This window comes from Manacus vitellinus, unplaced genomic scaffold (genome assembly GCF_001715985.3).
Source record: "Manacus vitellinus isolate BGI_N305 unplaced genomic scaffold, ASM171598v3 scaffold_11_pilon, whole genome shotgun sequence".
Taxonomy (NCBI): domain Eukaryota; kingdom Metazoa; phylum Chordata; class Aves; order Passeriformes; family Pipridae; genus Manacus; species Manacus vitellinus.
In genome coordinates this window covers 9,206,962-9,229,818 of record NW_021938895.1, presented here as the reverse complement: position 1 = coordinate 9,229,818, position 22,857 = coordinate 9,206,962, and the positions used below count along the sequence as shown (strand labels likewise).

Below are 22,857 nucleotides of genomic sequence, written 5' to 3'. Positions count from 1 at the left end.
TCACTTCCCACTTCTCAGATGAAAACGATATTTTGCCAAGCAGCACTGAGAAGCAGGTCAGCTTCCCACTTTTCTACTTGTGCTTAGTCAGCAGCCTACCCAAAAAGGTCAGATGAATTAACCCGAAGACAGAATCACCAAGAAAAATAGTACAAAGAAACAGGGATCTTTTAATAATATAGATGTATACAAGCAGTAGCAAATGGATCATGGAATTGCTATTGATCTCTGCACTCTTGGAACAGCCATGCAATAACCAGCTGCTAAATGGCAGCACGCAGTGGCCTGAATTTTTGGAAAACAATGGACTGACATGAGGCAAATCCAGTCAGAGGAAACAAAGCCCTCTGTTTTAGAATTTTAAGCCAGTATCTTTAAATTACATTACCTTCCAAGATTTATTAGACATTCACAGAAAGAAAAAATGAAATCCTGTACTAACTGAAACATCATCATAGTTATGGCTACAAAAGCATTCCTAAGACAGAACTTAAAAAAACCCTATTGTAACACTCATTTAGCTATGCCATACCACAAATTCAGATCATACATACAATTTTAGCAACCATTCTGACTGAGATTTAACTAAGCCATTTCAGGTCTTTGTATATTTGTATTACTATTTTTATCTACACAATGGTATAAAATAATGATCTAACTGTACTGCATACCTTTTATTTTCTTTCTTTTTTCACTAGAGAGTTTCCAGTCTGGGTTGAGCTCATCATACCCTGGCTAAAAAAAAAAAAAATGTGAGAAAAAAAAGGATTATATGCAAGTAAGTCTTTGTAATACAGAATCTGTTTTTTTACACTATTGCAGACACACTCATTTTTCAATAAAAATGCTCCATATAAATTCAAACTCTTCCTGAACATAAACATGCAGCTCCTGTAGCATCATTGTACATTTCTCCAGACAATTAAAAAAAAAGAAAAAAAAAAAAAAAAAAAAAACAAGCCAAAATAGACTTCTGGATTCCTAAAACACCATATTAGAAAACAAGAGTGCCACAAGACCTAGTCTGGTCAGCATTAAACAAAAATAATACCCTAAAGATTTCTGAAATAAGGGCTCTCCAGCAATGGAAAGCCAAGTGTTTGCTTTTCCTGTCTATACATAGGACTGCAGGCATACAAAAGTATCTCCAAAACAGTCCTCCTGTTTGCTCTGGGTAGTGGTCCTGTGTACCAGTCCAGAACAGTACGGCAAGTATTTTCTCTGGTTATTTTCTTAATTATAAAGCCCCTTTCAAGACTACTGCAAGAAGAGAAGCAGCATTACTTAATGATGTGCTGCAATGTTTAGAATTATGTTGCAGTGTTGTTGTTTTAACTTTGTTTAGTTAAAACAACATGAGAACACATGGGAACTACACCAATAGAGATGACAGAAATCCTACCCCTAAGTGCGACACAGTGGAAATATGGGTACATTATACAGCTTAGACAACCAAAGTAGGCTTGGGTCAAGCAGAAAGTGGGTTTTGGACTTAATTTTTCAGAAGAAAGAATAGAGTACTAATTGAAAGTAAAGATGAGTCCACTCTAGAACTAATTTCACAAATATGTTTGAGTGACGATTACATAGGAATCACACATATTATGAAAATATACATTATATTTGCGCACCAGTTTCACCTACAAAAATAATTCTGAGAACAGTTACTGAATATCCTTTATATCATCCTCACTGAATTAAAGTCCCAAGTACTCCTTCAGAATACATATTCTTTATTGCTAAAAAATACAACAACTCACTGAGTATCCTTGAGCAAATCTGTCTGAAGTGTACATTGAAAACAGAGACAGATGGATATGCATATATACACACACAACACTTTTCCCAGTACTACAGCAGAAATTTTTTGAAAGGTTTTTTTTCCTTATGTTGATGTTTTTCTAAAATACTTTTCTAAATAAGCTTGAAATTACATTTCGATCTCATTTCATTACCCTACTTGGAACTGATGTTGGTTCATGTCCTGTAGGTTTAGAACATAACACACAGTACTCAAAGTGAAAAGCCTTTCAGTGGCTTGGGGAATCCCTTGTGCTCTGCAGGTGCATGTTCAAATCCCACTCTCTGCAACAAGGAAAATCTTGGCATGGGCAAAATTTTGTGCCCTGGCAGCCAGGAGGGCCAACCGTGTCCTGGGGGCATCAAGCAAAGCATCATGAGCTTGTCAAGGGAGGGGATTGTCCTGCTCTGCTCTGCATTGGGGTAGCCTCACCTGGAATATTTTGTGCAGTTTTGGGCACCACAATAGAAGACAAGACACTAAGCTCTTAAAGAGTATCCAAAGGAAGGCAATGGAGATGGTGAAGGGCCTTGAGGAGAAGCCATATGAGGAGTGGCTGAGGTCACTTGGTCTGTTCAGCCTGGAGGAAACTGAGGGGAGACATCGCAGTCTGCAACTTCCTCGTGAGGGGAAGAGGGAAGGCAGACACTGATCTCTTTTCTCTGGTGACCACTGACAGAACTTGAGGGAATGGCCTGAAGTTGTGTCAGGGGAGGTTAAGGTTGGATATTAGAAAAAGGTTCTTCACCAGAGGGTGTTTGGGTGCTGGAACAGGCTCCCCAGGGAAGTGGTCACAGCAGCAAGCCTGACACAGAGTTTAAGAAGCATTTGGATGATAGTCTCAGGCACATGGAGTGACTGTCCAGGATGGTCCTGTGCAAGACTAAGGGTTGGACTCGATGATCCTTATGGGTCCCTTTCAACTCAGCATATGCTGCGTGATTCTATGATCTATTAGTCAAGAAAGTAATGGGAGGAAAACCAGAATACTTCACATACTAGTGTGCATCATTTCGGTTTTGTCACTTTTCAAACTACATTTCCTCATTAAAATGAAGTTTAATCTTTACTCAGAGAGTGTATTGGTTATTTAGAATTTTCTGTGAAAACTAATTAATTTTCAATTCCCAGTATTTAAACTCACGCTAGCTACACAAAAGTTTGCCAGTGTCTGAGCAATTCCTAACATAACTTTCTCTACTTAGTTTTGCAAACAATTCCTGCAGAAAGCAAATTACTTAATACAAATTGATTAATAAACTATGCTAGAGTGTTATCTGGCAGAAGGTAAGATAAATTTTGAGGGAGGCATAGAAGAACACATAAGACATCCAGCATAATTTGGTTTCAACCATTCAAATAAAGTTACCTGTTAGCCTCCACTTCTGTTTTATAATAGCGCTTCAATCTTCTTCTGACAGTGTTATCTACTTGGCACCAAAAAGGGTTCATGAAAAATTCATTGCAACATAATTGGTTCTTTTTCTTAATTTTTCAAGTTTATGGTTGATGGTTAAAACATAAAAGATTGTTATAGAAGTAAATACAGAGCTCTTGAAAAACATGGAATTGACTGGAAAGCTAGAATGTAGCTAAGGCACAGTTATCTGAACTACTCTCCTCTCCCTATGAAAACACATCTCCAGAAGATTAATATATATATCTCAAGTTTCTAAACATGTACATTCTTCTTACCTGATCAGTTTGGTCCCATTCTCCTTGTTGTCTGAGAGATGGAATAGACCAGATTGTCAGTTTTCCTGAGAAATGAATAGCTGCCAAAAGAGTTCCATCAGGAGAAAGATTCATCTTGAAAACTCCATCCTGCCAAACATTATGTCAAAGTAAACAAAAATACACACCAAGGAATACTCAAAAAAATTCCTCCAAAAATATTTTTTTCTATTTTAGGGAAGAAATTTTTACTATCTTCCATCCTGAAAATTTGACAAGCCCTAAATTATAAATAAAAAAAAACCCTACTCTAGAAGAATAAAGGTGAGACATCCATTGTGGCATGGAAGAATAAAAACAACCCATATAAAGGAAGAAAAGTCCCTTAACATGAACAAATCTTTAGGAATGTGAACTTCTGCATCATGTTGTTATACAGTAAATAAAACCTGGAAGTGTGGCATTCTTAGGACAAAGCCCCTGATAGCAATGCAGAGCTACTTGGAGGGAAAATTGCACGTCATTCTGCTGAACCTTCAGCAGCTTCAGTTTTCTACTGTCCTGTCTCTCAGGTCCACCCAAGGAAGACTGTTACCAAAACACAGTTCAGTACAGCTTTTTCTCCCTGGGAGCAAACTAGTGGGTAGGCATTATTACAAACCAAATATTTAAATTTAAAATAAAAGGAAAAGGAGATACAAGAAATACACACATGGAGAGATCTTGCAGGAGCACATCGTTCATTTCAGGACACTGAATCAGAATTTACAAATCTCTTGAGTAACAACAGACTAAGCAGCAACACAGCAAATATCAGATTAAGTCCATACAGATGAAATAATTCAACATCCGTAAGTAAACTTCATCAAGGCTACAAAAATGCTCCTGGATACAGTTTTCCTTCAGCTCTGGATACCCTAAGAGGCAAAACATACTTCTAACAAAATATTTCCTTAAGGATTCACAAAATCCCACACGACTACAACCAAATCTATATGCTATTTCCACAAGACCCTCTAAATATGAGCTCAAATTTTAAAGTCAAATTTAGCACCACTGCTATAGTAGCAATGAATAATAATTTCTGAAAATACATTTTATATTTATTCCCCCCACTCCCACCACAACTACTATGTTTTCAGAAAGATCATTAGGTTCTTAGATAGTCTAATCTTCACTGAAAGACAGAAAAGTGCAGATTCTCCAAAATTACATTGTTTATAAAATTCCATTTTGTTAGTTCACTTTTAAAAACTTCCTAATAAAGATTCACCTACAGTAATGTTAAAACTGTCCAACCAGTTTTTAAGCCGACACTTCCCCTCTTGGAAAATACCCCAACATAAATGAAGTACAAAAATGTTAAATGACCTCCATCAATTAAGAAGTTTTAATGGTATTTCTATAGAACATTAGTAGTAGGTATCATTTGAAGATATAAACATTCTTTTCAGGTAGATATGTTATTTTGGGGTTGGGGTTTTTTTATTACTTTTATTTCTAAGTTACATCTTTATGTCACAGAAAACTGACAATTGAGGAATCTGCTAACTGTTGTACAGTGGTTTGCAGCTATTGAGAGCACTGCTTAAATCCAAGTCTAAAGTGTGTTTTTAATTGAAAAGGGAAGCATTAAGGGTTTTTTTTAATCAGTTAAGCATTATTTATATTAGAAAAATTTCCTAAGTATTCTCTGATTATATTCTTAAGAAGCCAGAGTACTGTACTTTCAACTGTGGTTTGCTCAGGAATTGTACATGCCTACAATGGCAATTCTCTCTTTACGGATCAATTTGCATGCATAAAGAACAAAAGACTGTTAAAGGACTTAGAAACATAGAGCCAAAATATATAACCTGTTCAGATAACTGATAGTGGTATACATCCCAGATCTTAAAAACAGGTAAATGTTTACTTAGTAGTCAGTAATTACTCTCTTGCTGTCAGATTTAGATATTAACACACTCAAATTTACCGCCCACACACTCTTATCTATAAAAATTAATGAGTCTTTTGGCAAAGCAGGCAATGCTGCCTCTGTAAACAGCTTGACAACTTAAGGGAACTTCAAAATAAGATTTTGAAAACGTCAGCAGGTTGGCACCTAACATTTTCTAAGTGTCACTTAAGGTAGGAACACTAAGAATCCAATACCAGTATAGCTAGTTCTAATACACAAGTCCTCCAGCTGCTGTGCCTGCCATATTTTAACCCTGGTGTTAATTTGCCACTGAGAATGCAAACTGTATCTCACATATTTAAGCCATAATCTCTGAAATTGGATCAAAACATTCAAGGATGAATAACAGTCTCTGCTTTTCTTTGTTAATTTAGTACTGGCAAGTGCAATGAAGTTGAAGTTTAGTATAGCTACACTCAGTACAAGCTTTTCAGTAAAAAAACTTTACTTCAACTTTCTCTTTTATATTTTCAGTGAAGGAAATAAAATCTTTTTCCATTCCACCCTTGAGAGAGATTCAGAAAAATTTATTTTCCCCTTTCAATCAAGCATGTGACTTCTTTTAACCAGTCACCTAAACATCCCAAAAGATCTATTAAGGTCATTTCCTAAGTCCATATAACTTCCAATCAAGCATTTTTCCTCTCAGGAGGACACAGGTTGAAGGTGGTAGACACATTCTTTACTGGTTTTTCTTTGTAAAGAAAAAGAAGGGAAAAAAAATTTTTTTATAAGAAGGAAAAGGGGAATAGAAAGAGGAATCAATCAAAGGCTACACACAATTAGTAGACAAGAGGTAAGAGAAGGTGGTGCAGTGGTGCATGGGCAGCTCCTAGGGCATATACAAGAAAGCCACGAGCACTGTGTACAAAGCCTTAGAAATACAGAAAGCACATACCTACACCTCAGTGTGACATTCTAACACCCACTCACTCAGGGGAGAGAATACAAAATCCATACCCAGGTTTTGTTAAGAACAAGTTGATTCTCATCAGCAGTTTTATTAGGTTCACATGCATCCCAGTAGTAGAAGTCTGACCCTTAATAAACTTTTGAAGTTACTTAGCAAAATGTTTCCTTAGTATCTCAGACTAGAAAAAAATCAAGTCTTTGTGTCTGCCCTATTTAAGCCATGAATGATTAGTTTGAATCCACCCATTTTTTCTTCCCCACATTGTATGAAAATTTTGGGCTGTAAGGTGAGGGGGTTTTGTTCTTTTCTAGTGGGAGTGGGGTAGTGCAGAAGGCTGGGTTTTATTCCTCTTACTTCCCTCCTGGGCATATATTTGAGAAACTTATCACAATCTACTTTCTTCTTGTAGAATATGTAACACATCTAACATACTATGATTATTACATTCATTAACAAATAACCACGTGGCTTCTTATACCTTCCTTTTTGAATAAGTTTACATTTAATATTGAATCTACATCTCTAGACCTGTTCCTGAAATCCAATGATTCAAGCTTCAGCAGATGAACTAACCGGATTTTTAAGAAAGCCAAATAAATAGCATGCTTCCCCATTTAATCAAAAAGAACAAACTTTTAGCTTTAATTTCACAGAGTGTTAAGTTGCATAAAGTAAAACCTACTTTTAGTCAGTTTCTCAGATAGTCATTAATGGACAATTATGTTAGTAAAATACATTTCTGAGGTAGACCTAGATCTTAATACCTGTTCTGTTCCCCGTCTGCTGTAAAATCTTAAATTCATAATCCTTAATAATCCTCTTCTCTGTGCCTGTAAAAACAGAAACAAATCATTCAATGAAAGACAATTTCATACATTGTTTTATGCACCAAAAATTAAGTCATATCTCAAATACTAAAACAACTGTGCAGGATTCTTTAAATTTCCATAAAACTGCCCACTTCAAAATAATGCAAGGATAATAAAATCCAGTTTGTGTAATTTCGTCCACTTCATTAGGTATGTAACATGTCACAGAAAACCACTACTCATTTGCAATTAAATTAGCAGCTCCCTTATAATTCTAAGCAATACCTACACTGGAATTTAAACTGGTATATTGTGAATTGATTTCAGTATAACCAAGTTGTTACTAAATCAAACATTTACTTCTACTAGAAGCAAAAGAAATCTAGAGTCAGAGTTAAACTGAAACATTTATTTCAGGCATGCTGTCTTTTCTTCTAAAGTAATAAAAGCACAAACTGGAGGTTTTTTCCAAAGACATATCCCAGTGTACAACTGAGGAGTTCACACATTTCCGTGTTACAATATTTTTGTTCTTTCTTGTTGTTTTGGGTTTTAAAACCCCAAGTGATAATCAAGAACTTAAATTTCAAATCATACTACAGAAAAAGCAAAAACAGACAGATTCAGGGCGGGAAAAGATAACTACTTAAGACATTCACATCGTACCTTAGAAAATAGCAACAGCTGTATTAAATTCTTCTTTCAAAAAGAGACATATTGAACATCCAGTCAGATAATTCTGGCAGTGACAATATTCATCCAGCAAAATCAGGACAAATACTTACTATTCTAACATCATCTTCGTAACTAGTGACCTGTTTGTAATGGGGAGAACCTGACAGAATTCTCCAAGCAGATATCCCACAACCAGCTGCTTTAGATACTCCATCTTCATCTGTTTCACAGCCTCCTACAAGGAGAAGTCTGTAAAATATATAAAGGCATATTATGGTTTCATATACTGCCACATTTTTTCTCATAGTCTTAAGTCTAGAGCAGTCTGCTTGCAGTAACAAAAACACTAAGTATACTAAGACAGTTAAGAGCCTCAATAACCTTTGTCTGTGGATAAATACCCTGAAATCTAAAAGTATTTAAATATTATTTGAATGTCAGTTGTTATTTGTGGCATTTATACCTATCCATTCTCTTCTGTAGCTTTCCCGATAAGTCATAATTCCCAACATCTAAAATAAAGTGAGTTTGTCTACAAGTTTGAGTTTCTGCCTCACCATCAAAACTATAAAAAATTATAGTTTAAGCCTATGAAAAGTTCTGATCATTCTGTTCAAGCATTAGGTTTCCATTTATTCAGGTGTGGCATAAAAGCTACTTCTCTTTCACTGAGGAACCGAAAGCATCAAGATTTGTTAATTCTGTTTTCTAAAGCCACTCTACTGATTATACATGTAATAATTTTGTTACACACAGTAGATGGCATTTTAAAAACTTTGACATAACTCATAATTATTGCTGATTGACATTAAACTGTATCAAAGTATTTTCCCTTGAAGCCCTTCCACCTTATTAACAAGCAGTTCTATATTTAACTAATGACTATTTTGATGAAAACTTTGAGAATATGTCTAAGTTTGTTTGGAAGTATCATTTTAATGAATAACCCATCAAAAAGTAAAGTATCTGCCAAAAAGGTGCAATTGTAAGAGCCCAGAGCTCAGACCTGGGAATGCTCCATTATCCCTTTTCCAAGGTTGCATCACTCCTGAAGTGCTCCCTAGAGGCTGCCACTCATACAGCTCAGCTCTGCCCTGAGTGCATTTCAAAACTTTTCCCACAAAAGTCCAATGAAAGAAAAAAAGAAAAAAAAAAGTCCAGGAAGAAAATTTCCTTCCCCATTTAATCCTCTTTAAGAGGTCAGTAAAATTTATTGAATATTCCCAGGTCTCATGCTATTCACAAACCACAGATGAATAACAAAATCAGTTAGGTTGGAAAAGACCTCTGAGATCATCAAGTCCAACCTATGACTGAACACCACCACGCCAACTAGACCAACTCCAGGGACAGAGATTCCACAACCTCCCTGGGCAGCCCATTCCAATGTCTAATCGTTCTGAGAAGAAATTCCTCCTCACGTCCAACCTAAACCTGCCTTGGCGCAGCTTAAGACCACGTCCTCTTGTCCTGTTGCTAGCTGCCTGGGAGAAGAGGCAAATCCCCACCTGGCTACAGCCTCCTTTCAGGGAATTGTAGAGATCAATAAGTGCCTAAAGAGCAGACCATGTCTGCAGTATTTTGTGCAGCACTTTGCAGAAAATGATGACCAGAAGCTGTCTCTGTACATATTCCGCACAATTGTGGTGATGCACTGCCAGGCTCAGTCCCCAGCACTCTCTGGAGCAGCTCCTCCAGCACATCAGAGGCCTTGACAAAGACCACACTCTCAAGGGAGGATACAGATGTGCAGGTCTTGAACTGCTGAGACATGGGTTCAAGCAACCTGCTCCAGCTGATCCTGTACAGTGAAGGGAATGGATTAGATGATTTCATGGGGTTCCTTCAGTCTTAAAAAATGCCTGCAGTACCTCAGGTGTACTCTATTCTACAGGTTGCTACAAAGTAGGGTTGAAGATAACCAGTGTAATACTGGTCTTGAGAACAACAACTTCAATTCAGGCATCCAAGAAAAACTTGATATGCCATTCTTCATTCATCAATTTTGGTACAACAAAAAAATTTCAACTGAATCTGAAACCCTTCAACTCTTTCATCACAAGGCCTTCATCGCAAACTTTAGGCTTTAACATCAAACATTTTCTCTAGCAGTCTTACTATGGATAACCCTGACGTAAGACATTCAGTTCCAGATTAAGATACTCAAGCAGTTGTTGAAACTTACATTAGAGCTTACAAAGAGTTCACACTGAAGCAGACATTAAAGTTTTGTCAACTAAAGTGCACCATAAATTCCACCCTAGATGAAGGCTGCATCACAAGAGGACACCAGCATTTGGTATCTAAATTAAGGTATATAACACATTTTAACAACAGTGAAATTCATTATTAGACTTTTCCCCAAAACTCTTGCTTCAGATACATTCCCTACTGATATATTCTCTTTGCAATTATCATACATCTAGTTGAAAAAATTAAGTGCATTAAGTTCTTAAGTGCTCTTTTATTGCTCTGTAATGGGTAATGTGCAAATACACAGTAATACAAAGTGCAGTAAGTCAAGCCTTACAAGCAGTAAAGATAGTCCAACGTAACTTCACCATCTGAGGCTGAATGAAATGCAGGAAAGCACAAATTGACAAAGTTCAACTTATGCTAAGTGATCAAAGTTCACGTTATTGAATATGAAAACTTTCAGGTGTCCCTATATATCTACCATTTTATTTAATGCACAATTTTAAAGTGCCTGCCTTCAACTCTTTCTGGTTTTTTTTTTTGGTTAACAAGAAAATTTCAGCAAGAGACTCTGATCAGGAATTTAGAGTTCTCCAATGTCAAATTTAGGAGTTTTCTACCACAGATTAAATTCAAAACAGAAAGCACTTGCCTATATGAAGGGCAAAACATCAGTTCTCTTGCTTTTGATCCATCCCATCCAATTGTGCATTCTTTCAAGTACCAATTTTTCAACTTTACTAAGCCAGTTAACTGGCTTATATCTCCTGCATATAGCAGGAGATACTACAATCACAGGGGACTCCATCTGACTAGTTTTATTTTCATGGAATGAGTCATAATATTTCCTGGTAAAAACAAGTAATTCCTGAATGTGTATGCCACACACATTACAAAAACTTATTAGGTCAGCAGCAGATAGAACCACATTTCTCCATGTAAGGAAAGGTCATTTCTTTCCCTAGAAAATCTGCAACATGGACAACAAAAAGAGCTATGCCAACAATAAGCTTCCGTAAAAAGACAATTTTAATGACCAATGTTCTAAGCACAAACCCAGCACTGTCTCTTGTTCTTTTACTTCATACTAATATCAAGTTTTAAAAACATTAACCTAAGATCTTACAAGAGTAGTAGGAAAAACAAAGATATCACTCTCTTCGAGGTGGGAGGAAAGAAAGAAAACAAAACTTGACATTATTGCAATTTTTCCATTTCTTCTAAATTTCCATGGCAAGAAGTTGTCACTAGCACACACAAAGCAATGTCCATACTATTTGCTTGACAACTGGTTTGCTACATATTTTCTTGCTAATGGATTCATCCATTATAAGAGTTTAACAGTTCTGACATCATTTACTCAAAAAGTCACAAAAATTAAAAGCAAGCATAACCATCTATAATAACATCAGAGTAATTACTTGACTCTTCTTTGAATATTACCCAACATTCTTTGCAACACTTACTGTTCCAGCAATCCTAATATTAGGGCCAGAAAAGATAACTTTGGAAATGGTGTCAGAACCATTAACTCTGGTCTGATCAAAGGAAACAATGAGTTGTTTCTGTTGTCTGGTCAGGTAGTGCTACCAAAGCTCCATAATCCTCACTTACTACATCAAAACTATACATTTAGTATACTGAATATTAATTATGTGAAATTACTAGATATGATTTAGGTAGCAAGAAGCAAAATTAATCTCTCAAAATAAAAAGCTAGAAGAACATTACATCTCATTAATAATAATTATTTTTTTTCCCGAGATAGATAGGACAGGACACTTAAAATTCACTTAACATTGAAGAATAAGAACAAGTTTTTAACAGTGAGCTTCTTCTGGTATTCCATAACCAAGCCTAATTTCCATTTAAAACTAAACAGTGATATAATGTACTGCACTAATGGGTTCAATCCTAGTAGATGTAATAGAAGAAAAATATCTATAATGAAGTTTAGTCCCTACAACTGAAAAGAAGTAGGAAAAAGAGTTGCTGAATTTATCTTGCTATATAGCAAGTTGATATTAAAAAAATAGGCACATTTTTAGCATAAGTAGTAGGCTAACCAGTACCTATTCCAACTACATTGGGTTCAAGAGCAGGCAGTCAATTAGGCCACCTTTCAAGTCTTGTTTCTGTAACCAACAGGTTATTAGTAGAGAAAACACATCACAGGACAACTCCAAATACAGAAGCCTGGCAGTTCCAGTCAGAACACTAGGGAAAATGGGGTGGCCAACAAGTCTAGCAGTCAATTACAAATTGAAACAAATAAACAAACAAGAAAAAAAACCTCCAACCAAACACATATCAGCCTTTACCCCCACCACACTCAGAAATGTCTTTTGAAACTACTTCTAATATTCTACAAAATGCACGCTGCTTATGCAAGGTACTCAGACAGAAAGAACAGAACCTGACTTTCATTACCTAATTATTCAAGTGAAATCAACTAAGTCTTCTTTCATAGGTAGAAAGAGACATGACTAATTACTGATGCACTAAATACCAATTTTAAAATAGGGGGGTTTTCTCCCCCTCTATATCCAACACACTTCAATGCTTATTTTGCCACTTTTGTTCATCATTTACATATCACTGTCAGGTAGCAGAGAGCACTTACCTGTGACCAGGATGATAAATGACAGTTGTAATACCATGGGCGTAATGGCTGCTAAAGCTGAAACTATGACTTTCTTGGAAGCTCTGATTTGTTCCAACACTAAGTATGCAGGGAAACAAAAAAAAACATGGATTATTTCAGATTTATTTTCTAGAAAGAGTAGAAAGAATTCCTTTGAAGTTCACTGCACCTTCTTAAACTAAGTCAAAATGTATGCTTACCTTACAAGATAACTTCTCAGTTCTCCACGATAATTAACAACGAGCAGTTCAGCTGACCACTGAGCACTTGCTTTGTATTCTAGAAAGATCAATCCAGCAATAGCATAACTCAGATCTCCTGGAAAACTTGCTGTCTTTACCCAAAAATGAAGATAGACATTGAGAGAGAAAGAAGATTTTAAAAAAAGCGTCTTTGTTACTATATACAATTTATTATATTGTATTAAAATAATAAAACGCTTTATAGTTTGTATTAGTAACAAAATACACTTCCTTTTATCTTTCTTTTAAAGATATCTTACTATAAATTCTGCAAAGACAATATACTAAGGAAATACATTTCATTCACCTTCACAAATCAGTTTAATACAACCTTTGAACATACAAAATAGGAAATATATTATGTGTGGCCTGTTGACAGCAGTTACCTACTATCACACCAAGCAAAAAAATTCCTCATGTTGCTCTAGCAGCAATATTTCTGGAATTATAATTGACTCTGTATATGAAATGCAGATCTATTACTAGTAATTGAAATTATTTGCACACACACTAATTAGGTGATTCTATATTTTCACTATCCAATGTACTTGCAGATCTACCACAATTCCAAGACAGATGTAAAACGCCCTCTGTGCTGTTTTAAGGGCTACACGTCTTCTGTTGATCATATGATGGATATATTATAGTTAAACTTTTTATGGTCCGTTTCTGCATTGTATTCGCAGTGTAAACATTTATAGCAATATAAGTCATGACTTTAAAAAGGTCCAAGAGTGGAAATTATGCATGACCCTTAAAAAAAGTTCCACTGTATCAATATTTAATCCAAGAGAGCACATACCGGTGAAATGACCAAAAGCTCACTACCCATCAGGTCAAACACTCTGACTGTTCCAGTGCTTTCAGCATAAGCAAGTAACATACAGTCATGACTCCATGCCACTCTCCTCCACTGAGGGTTGGGATCCTTTGGCACTGTGAAAAAGGAATAAAGTTATTAATAAAAGTGATATATAAATATAATCCCTTAAAAAGAACAAAAAGTCAGCTGCATCAAAAAAATGCAGGGTGTCTACCTGCATTACAAGCTTATTTCAAAGGAGGGTCAAAAAAGAAAAGTCACCCGTTATGTCTCCTAAACCCACTAATTTTAACTATCATTTCATTTCAGATTCAGGTTTCTTTCATATGTTAATCATCACGAAAAGCAGAGGCAGAGGAAGGGTAATGGAGCTAGTCACAAAGCAAAACTATTACGAGATTCTTCACAATAGTTTTTAAGAAGTTACAACATTATCATTAAACTAAACCAACATCACCATTTAGCAAAGCATGAATAACAAACAATGATGACACTAAGTAAGCACATAGAGATTGCCATACCTTGACATTTTCCAATGATGGATACAAATTCATCTTTTGCAGACCTGCAGAAAAAAAAAGACTCATATGAATTTAAATATGAAAAGACACTATCCAACTTTCCATAATAAACAGAACACTAGAAAAACATTCAATTCAAAGGCCTGCACACCTTAACTACTTGGTCAAAAAAGAAGATAGTAGCTTTCGCCCCTAGGCAGCTACAGTAACTAATACTAGTATTTTAGACATCCTCCTCCCACTGCATAAGTACTAACATCCCTCATTTATTCGTAATGCTGTTCAAAATAGGATAGTAACATTTCAGCGCTTCATATAACTTTAGAAAAAAAACCTAGTCAGTATTCTTTAGGTTACAATTTTAGAAACAATGCAAGAATATAGTTACATTAATACAAAGAAACAAGATTTATTTTATAGTCTGTAAGCTGACATTTATGGTATTCACACCACTTTTGATTGAACAATTTTCGTACACTTGCTTCTTTTACATATAAATAGAAGGTCTGACCTTCTAGCAAATGGATTTTTGTGAAGCAAGTAAACACACTCAATCAAGATCTGTTCTACAGTTAAATGTGCTCTTGAACTAGCAAAGGAGAGCTTCTTGTTAGAGAGCAGAAGGGAAAGCATCAGTCTTGATGGCAATCCACACTACTTGTAAAATAAGGTGAAGTATTATACACGCCAGCTACTCTACAGAGAAGAATACTGGCTCCTTGTCCCATTTGTTAGGAGAGAATTTCTAGAGGGGACAGAAAGGCAAAGGTTAAAAAGACCGTGATTTGTGTTGAGTATTTCAGAGCATCTTGATTGTTTTTCTTTCACATCTTGAAACAGAGAGAGAGGGAGAGAGAGATACTTACATACAGCTACCTATAACATTTACAATTGGGGGATAAAGGAGGGGTTGTGTTGTTTTGGTTAGTTTTTTTTTAATGTGAAATTGCTGAGAACTAAGATAAACAGAAGGTTTCTGCTTTTATGATTATTCCATGGATAACTTTCACAACATATAACACTGCAAAATGCAGAAAAATATTTAAAAGTACATTTAGTAAATGACTAGAAACACTTTCTGAGGACTCCACAACTGTGTTCATGAAGCAACAGATAACACTAAATTACCTGATTTCTACACATTGGTCTTGAACAACTGCCAACAATTTACCATTGCTGAAAGAGAAAATACAGGTTTGAAAGTTCATTTTAAGTCCATTCCTTACAGAATGTGCATCAGTCCTAGGGGCTCTTCTGCAAGGTTAGATATAAATTGCCTCTTTCATAAATCAAAACAAATTGGGAAATATCAATTTTTTACTAGAAAGAAGATGTCAGTTCTATGAGATTCCCTTCAAGTCACTGAAATCTATCTGACATTCTTTTCCAGTAGCACTAAGAAAATAGAAACAATGTCTAAAATCTCATTGTAATAGAGGTCAGAATCAGATGCTGCTTATGGATAATTTTACAACAGTGACATCCAAAACTATGTATTGCTTTATCTGGAATAAACAACTATCATACTTCAGTAAGTTATGTAGTCTCCTTAGGAGCAGGTCTCCTGTCTTTGTACCTAACACACAACATAAACTAAAACCTTCCATACTACCTTCAAGTCACTGAACCATTTTTCTGTATATATTTATGCTTATTTTTAAATGCCAGTGACCTTACTGATGTTGCTAAAATTACCCCAGAACAGCTGGTTCTAGCACTGGAACTCCCACTTCTCTGTACATGCAATAGCAGACAAGTCTTGAGGGTATGCATTCACTTTCCACAAATACAAATTGCTTATTTTAAAATTACATATCCTGTCAAGTCTTTAACCAACCGAATTCAGGACTTGAGTTTGAGAACAACTGCACTGCAAATAACTTCACCTCAAAAGCCAGACAGACATTCAGACCTGAGCAGAGGTGCATTAAGTGAAAGGAAGCAGGTGGGAGCCCCTTAGTCAGCACATTGAGCTTTCTTTCACAGAGCTACCTGTGAAAGCCTCCGGTATTTTTCTTGACCAAAAAGAATAACATGACTTCAGCACAATATTAACTGAGCATGGTTACCAGCAGGGATGGCGGGGAGAGCAGAAGAAGCATTAATACATTCACTACCATAAAAAAATGGAAAAGCATGAGCGCTGGTTACCTGGCAAGGACAAGGTGCCAGTTGATCTGCTTACTAACGAGACGAACCAGTCCAGTGGGCAGAGAAAATTTTGCAGGGCTGAAATACCAAAAACATTAGACTAAATCAGAACCTACAACTAACAAAAGCAGTACCTGAGATATACAAACCAGATAATTTAGCTTTAAGGCAACCATCAATCACCTATGTGGTTTTAGCAATTGAACATGAATCAACACTGCACCCTGCCAACAACAAAGGGTAACAACAGCCTTGTTTGTATTAACAGAACAAAACCACATATTAAGGGAAACAATCATTTACTCATCACTCTTTATACTCTGATCATCAGCCAGTTTTGGGACACCCATCAAACAAAGAACACCAGTAAACAGGAGGGCCCCCAAAGAGGGTTAGGGGACTGGAGCATTTGCCCTACAAGGAGATACTGAGGGAATTGTATGTGTTTAGCCTGGAGAAGGGAAGGCTTCAGGGAGACCAAACAGCAGCTGCCTGATACCTAGGAAGTTACCATGAAGATGGGAGCAACTGAGGTGCATGGCAGGAACACAAGAAACTATGATCAACCCTTTGGAGGACTTGGCAGTGCTGCGTTACCAGTCAGACCCCATGATTGTAAAGGTCCTTTCCAACCTAAATGTCTCTATGAATCTAAACCAGGTTCCAAATCGACATAAGGAAGGGCTTACTTCACCATGAAGACAGACAGGCACTAGAACAGATCAGAGAGTCTTTGGGATGTCCACCCTTTAACCTTTTCAAGACCTAGCTGGACAGAGCCCTATTGAACCCAATCTGAATTTAATGTTCTGCTTTTAGCAGGACTTTAAACTAGAGGCCTCCCGAGCTCCCTACCAAACACTTTTATTAAACACATGAAAATAGCAACTAGAAACAATTATAAAAGCTTGAAATTAGACTTTAAATGACTACTGGAGGGAGGGAAGAAAAATAATTTAATTCTGTCTACAACTGAATCCTCATAACTAGACTTACATGACAGTATGACGTCCAAAAAGTTCACCTCCCCCACCAAAAAAGGGGGGCAGGTAGGTGCATAAAAATAAACCAGAACACCAGCAATAGGGAAAACAGCATTCCCTGCCAAATTCAAGTACAGTATTGTTTCACAGGAACCCACATAAACACCCCTTTTCATATATCTCAAAACCAACAGAATATCCTTTAAACGGGAAAACTGATATCTTCAAACCTGCTAAGTGCACCAACAGAGTAGTAAAACCACACAGCTGAAATTCTTCAGAAACACTTTATTTACCCCAATATATTTCTGGGACCACTTAATCACTCTTTGAATTAGAACCTAAAATTTATAAATGGTACGAGTGCTGCTCAAGTAGTTATCAAACTTTTTGTATGACAGCTTGAATTGTCAAGGAAAAAAAAAAAAAATCAAAATTATTACTCCAAAGGAAGTAAACCCTGCTGTGCCATCCTTAGGGCTTAAGAGAAAAAAAAAGGAAAAACCACAGCAGCTTCACTTGCAATATAGCAGTTGGGAGTGGGGAGGACAAATATGTGTTTGGAGAAAGATGACATTTCAACTGCAAGTTGACTTTCGCTTCCAGTAAAAGTACAAAGTCAAACTAGTACACACTAGTTCTTTTCTAGATAGGCTTCAGCTGCAACTTAAGGGGTTACAACTTAATTTATGAAAAGAGACTATTCTAAGCATTGCTTGGACAATATTCAAAAGAAGTGTTCAACTTTCCTCTCATTAAGAATTACATTCCATCAAATTTTGATGGCTATAAAAATATTCCCAAATAGAAAAATTAAGCAATATTCTCATCAAACCTACCTGTACCAGAGGTACCGAAGCAAAAATAATGCAGGACCTACAACGGAAAGAGGAAAAAATTACATCTCTAGTGGTCTTAAAACACCCTCCGGCTTATAGAAATTCTCATGTTACAGTAAATGCAAATGTCAGATTGAAAAAAATCACTATGCATTCTTGGACATCCTAAGAGAAATTTCTATTAGATGAAAATGCAGTTCAATTACTGCCATTGAACACTTAGTTTATAAGGAAATTTTACATTTTGATTGTATTACATTGCATAGAACTCTTAACAAGTGAACAGGCCCATGCAAGAGCTGGTAGAGAAAAAAAAAGGAAAGACTCAACAACATTTTGCAAAACACAGAGCTTAAGTTCTTAGAAGTATGGTTTATTAGTTAGGACATTAAAACATTAGTCCCAACAAACTAATAGAGACAAGAAAGCTCACAAAATTGACATACAACTAAAAAAGTAATACTGACAATGAGAAAACATCTTCCTGAAAACATATCCTGTGCTCTATTTCCATTACAATCGCCACTCTAAAGGGCAGAAATTGTAAAATTTACAAGTAATCCACACATTCTTGGAAGTCATGAACATAAGAACAAGTCATATTTACCTGTAATTGCTCTAGTGATGATAAATGATGCACCATGTTTTCTGTTGCCTCTTGGCTGCAATTATAACAATAATGATCAGACACTATATCACACATTTTAACTTAAATATAACATTCATACACAGATTCACGGATTAAATCTGCCTCCTAGCCTACAAGTTCCTTATGTATTTTCTATTACTCACGTCTTCATATAGTGAGTAATTTAACTGCATAAGCTAAAACAGGTTATAAAGTCAAATAATTTAAATGCCAAGATGCAATAAACAAAAACGTGCCACAGACTCTATTGATTCAACTTTGCCTTCATCTTTGAGTAGTGAGAAAAGACATCGACTTCTGATTATGTTCTCCTGTAAGGTATTATAAACCATTCCTTCTATCCCAAATTAATGCCAGATTGATCTGCTCAGAAGTCGAAGTACCTGGTGTTCAACATATTATGCTAATATCTAATTGCTAAGCTACATAAAGATTGCACATGAAAGTTTCAGAAACATCAAGCAAAACAAAGATTTTCTGAAGAAAAACTATTTTTACAACAAGTTATACTAGGCAACACAGCTGCTCTACTCCACACCATCTCACAAAGCCTTACCAGCAATCCTGTTCTACTTAAGGCAAAGAGGAACAACTACATTCAATATACAAATGAAAGCCCTCTCCAAACACAGAAAAAAGGAACAGAAAACAACACAGGATGTATATTCCTAGCTATGAGGAGATAAAGTTATTTGCCAGTAAGAAAGCAGAAAAAAGATATGACACTGAGAAGATAACAAAGATAAACAATAAGGAAGGAATCACACACACCTCTTCAAATAAGCAGTCATGCTTATACTTTTCTAATGAACATATTAGAGCATCACAAGCTGAGCATTTGAGCAGGTAATGAATGAAATTCCTCTTCCCTTCAGTACAGAATACATAGAGTAGATTTCACTTGATAACTGAAATATTCAGACCTCACCAAGTTATAGAGCAGCAAACACTGAAAGACATACAAATTTATCAACATTTTGAAGTATGTTCAAATTAAAAAAAAAAAGTATGTGGGCTCCCAAGTTTTAAGTTATTGAAGTAAAGATTAGTTTTGTACGCAAAGTTTGCAATCCATAAATAGTCTTTCAAATAACCAGGCTGTCATCTCACAGCATGTAAGAAGCAAACATGGCTGTACTAATAGGTAATGTTCCACATTCAGGAAATAACAAGGCATTACAGTAAAATAAGCGAGAGCATAAATTATTTATTACAGTTCTCCTAGTACCTCAGGGAGAACTGCAATTTCCTAGGGACCTTAAAAGCAGAGCTTGTTAAAGTTTTTGGATTAAGAAAACTTCACAGTAAAAACATTCCCAAAATTGCTTATATCTCTTTAGAATTTTTTTGAATATTTTAGGTGTACACTTCTGAGCTTTAACTACAGGCTTCTATTCCATACATCTTAAACTCCTCAAAAACTGATTTACTATTATACTCTGAAGATCTGAGTTTTATTTTTTATAATATATTCTTATCACGTCAGCAACAGCAATGACTACCAGATCTGCTATATTTCTTTTTTAATTCATTTCTGTTTGGAAAAACACTTTCAACTTCTCCATCCCTACAGCATTCCAGAAATAAAATGTACTTTCCTGCTGATAAAACACTCAGTTTTGGATTTTCTTGCACACCCTGCAAGCTTGCTGGGAGTGGAGCAGGGGAGGGTGTTGGGGAAGTCTCAAAACATTAGATTACAATGAAAAAGCCTCCCAGAGCCAAGTGATACATATGGAAATATAGACTGGAGAAAAGGAAAAGTTCAATCAGCCTTTATTTCCACAAATGATTTCACGAGTCCTCCCTTGCAAAATTGCCCACTGCCACTGCCTCTTTCACTATTTTCACTGATTAACTATTCAGTAATTACTTTTATTCTCGTTACACATTTCTTCAGGGTTCTCAAACAGTGCATTATATACAATCACCTCACTATACTGAATACAGACTGCTTGATTTCCACACCACTCTCTCCTCTGCCACAGTCAGTCCCTTGCATGTTTCCTTCACAAATAACTGTTATGTCCCCCTGTCTTCTCCCTGACCCTACAAAAAGAAATTCTTATTGTTAAATTCAATACAGGTGAATGGCAACACTAAGAAGAACTAAAATCACAGCTAATTTGGGGGTTGAACCTAAGAAATCCATGCCAGTTTTATCAGCATCTTGAATTTAAAATGACTTTACGTCTTCATCACAGGACGCATATTCCAACAGTCATAATTAAAGATATAAGTTCTCAGTGCTCTGAAATTAAAAATGAATCATCTCAAATGAGGTAACAGAAAAATAAAACAAAGCCAGTAGAGATCTGTGAAAGTTTAAGGTCTTGCTTTGTAGCCTAGATTACTGCATAGGACGACATTTAATTTCATTTCCCAGTGCAGCATTCAACTTCCTTTCCCTTTCTACTATTTCTCACCTCATTCATTCCAAGACATTCAGTTCTACAAGGTAGGAAGTGTTCTGTGACTTTTTCTGAAAAGTGTGAATAAACCAGGATTGAAAGGGATACAAAAGGAAAGATGTTCCAAAAGGAAAGTCAAAATCACCTATGTAAAATCATAGTTACGACATCTTAAGGCAAAATCTAACTCATACTGACAAAATCATCTGTTTGCCTATGACTGTCAGTGTAAAATCTATTTCCCACTAAAAAGGTAAAAAGACTATCAGAAGTGTCCTTGGCTACTACCAGTTCTTAAGAATGTAAATCCAAACAAAGCACATAGCATATTTTCAAACCTTCCTATTTCTGCCATTCAAAATAGATATTATCTTGAAAATAAAATAAATAGGCAAGAAAAATCAAGTTTAAAATAGTCAATACCATTAAGCATAAAACTTTGTTAAAATACTTCCATAAATGACTTCTGGTGTGAAATACACTAACAACTTCGGTTGCTTCAGTGGACTTAAAAGCCACTGTAAGAAAGAAAGAAACCCACATTCTTTGTATCCTCTACGTCCAAACCAGACAAGAGCAGACATAGAGGCAGCTAGCTTAGCACACTGCAGGGGAAAAGATGAAAAAGGAAAGATGGAAGTGCTTCTCAGTTTTTCCACTGGCCCATTAAGAAACAACTACTACAACTGAAAACTTGTAGTACAAGAGCAATATCTTCTGAGTTCTTAAGCTTTGGCATCCATTTGTGTGCCTTGTATAGACACAGTGATACACTTTCGCCTTTTAGCCCACTCCTGCAAATGCTGATGCAACCATTCTGATACACAAGTCCAGAGAGAGATCTAATTCTCCTCATGCAACGTAAATTCAATGAAGATGCTGTTGTTACCAGGACAGCTTCCACAGCTCTCTGTGCAGCAGTTTCCGGAGATGAGACCTGCACTTCATTCACCACAGCTTCTCTCGTATCAGCTCAACAGTAAAACCTGACATATGTGTTCAGTGAGCAAGAAATAATTCAGGGCACCCCCAGAAGCACAAACCAGGGTGGGAATTAAGTGACAAGAAAGTACGACAGGAGCAGAAGGGCTGCGGGGACCCCTTTGGTGCCCGTCAGTCACGCCCCTGGAGGTCCCAGCGCGCCCCCAGGGCCGCGCAGCCCCCGGGGCGCGTCCCCGCCCGCGCCGACGTGGCCGGTCCCCTCCCCGCCCCGCGGCCGCCCGCGCGGCCACACGCACCTGCACCTCCGTCTCCAGAGGGCCACTCGGTGTTGACCAGCCACGTCGTACAGGATGTTCTCCTCGCCGCTCTCCCCCTCTCGCCGGCGCCGGCCATCGCGCGCTCCCGGGGCCCGTCCCGCTGTTCCCCCCGTTCCCGCCGTTCCCGCTGTCCCCGCGGCGGCGGCCATTGCCGGGCCGCGGCCGTACCGCCCTCCCCGCGGCCGCCGCCGCGACGGCGCCCGGCCAGGGGCCAAACGGCTCCGCGTTAACTCTTGCGGCGCCGGCCCCGGGAGCGAGTGAGGGCGCTCGGGATAGGGAATGCCTGATGTGGGCGAGGCCTGAGCGT

The 22,857-nt window shown here is 37.0% G+C and overlaps 1 protein-coding gene across 1 annotated transcript in view; it reads right to left on the bottom strand.

The window, feature by feature from the left end:
• Positions 1-22,699, bottom strand: part of NBAS (neuroblastoma amplified sequence) — a 165,790-nt gene extending 143,091 nt beyond the window's left edge. The window contains 15 exon segments of the mRNA XM_018088939.2: positions 672-735; positions 3,497-3,625; positions 7,113-7,178; positions 7,943-8,081; positions 12,652-12,750; positions 12,873-13,006; positions 13,717-13,850; positions 14,259-14,302; positions 15,387-15,434; positions 16,410-16,487; positions 18,232-18,268; positions 18,839-18,893; positions 22,530-22,550; positions 22,552-22,659; positions 22,661-22,699. Coding sequence (XP_017944428.2) covers positions 672-735; positions 3,497-3,625; positions 7,113-7,178; positions 7,943-8,081; positions 12,652-12,750; positions 12,873-13,006; positions 13,717-13,850; positions 14,259-14,302; positions 15,387-15,434; positions 16,410-16,487; positions 18,232-18,268; positions 18,839-18,893; positions 22,530-22,550; positions 22,552-22,659; positions 22,661-22,699 — 1,195 coding nt within the window.
• Positions 22,700-22,857: the final 158 nt, after the last annotated feature.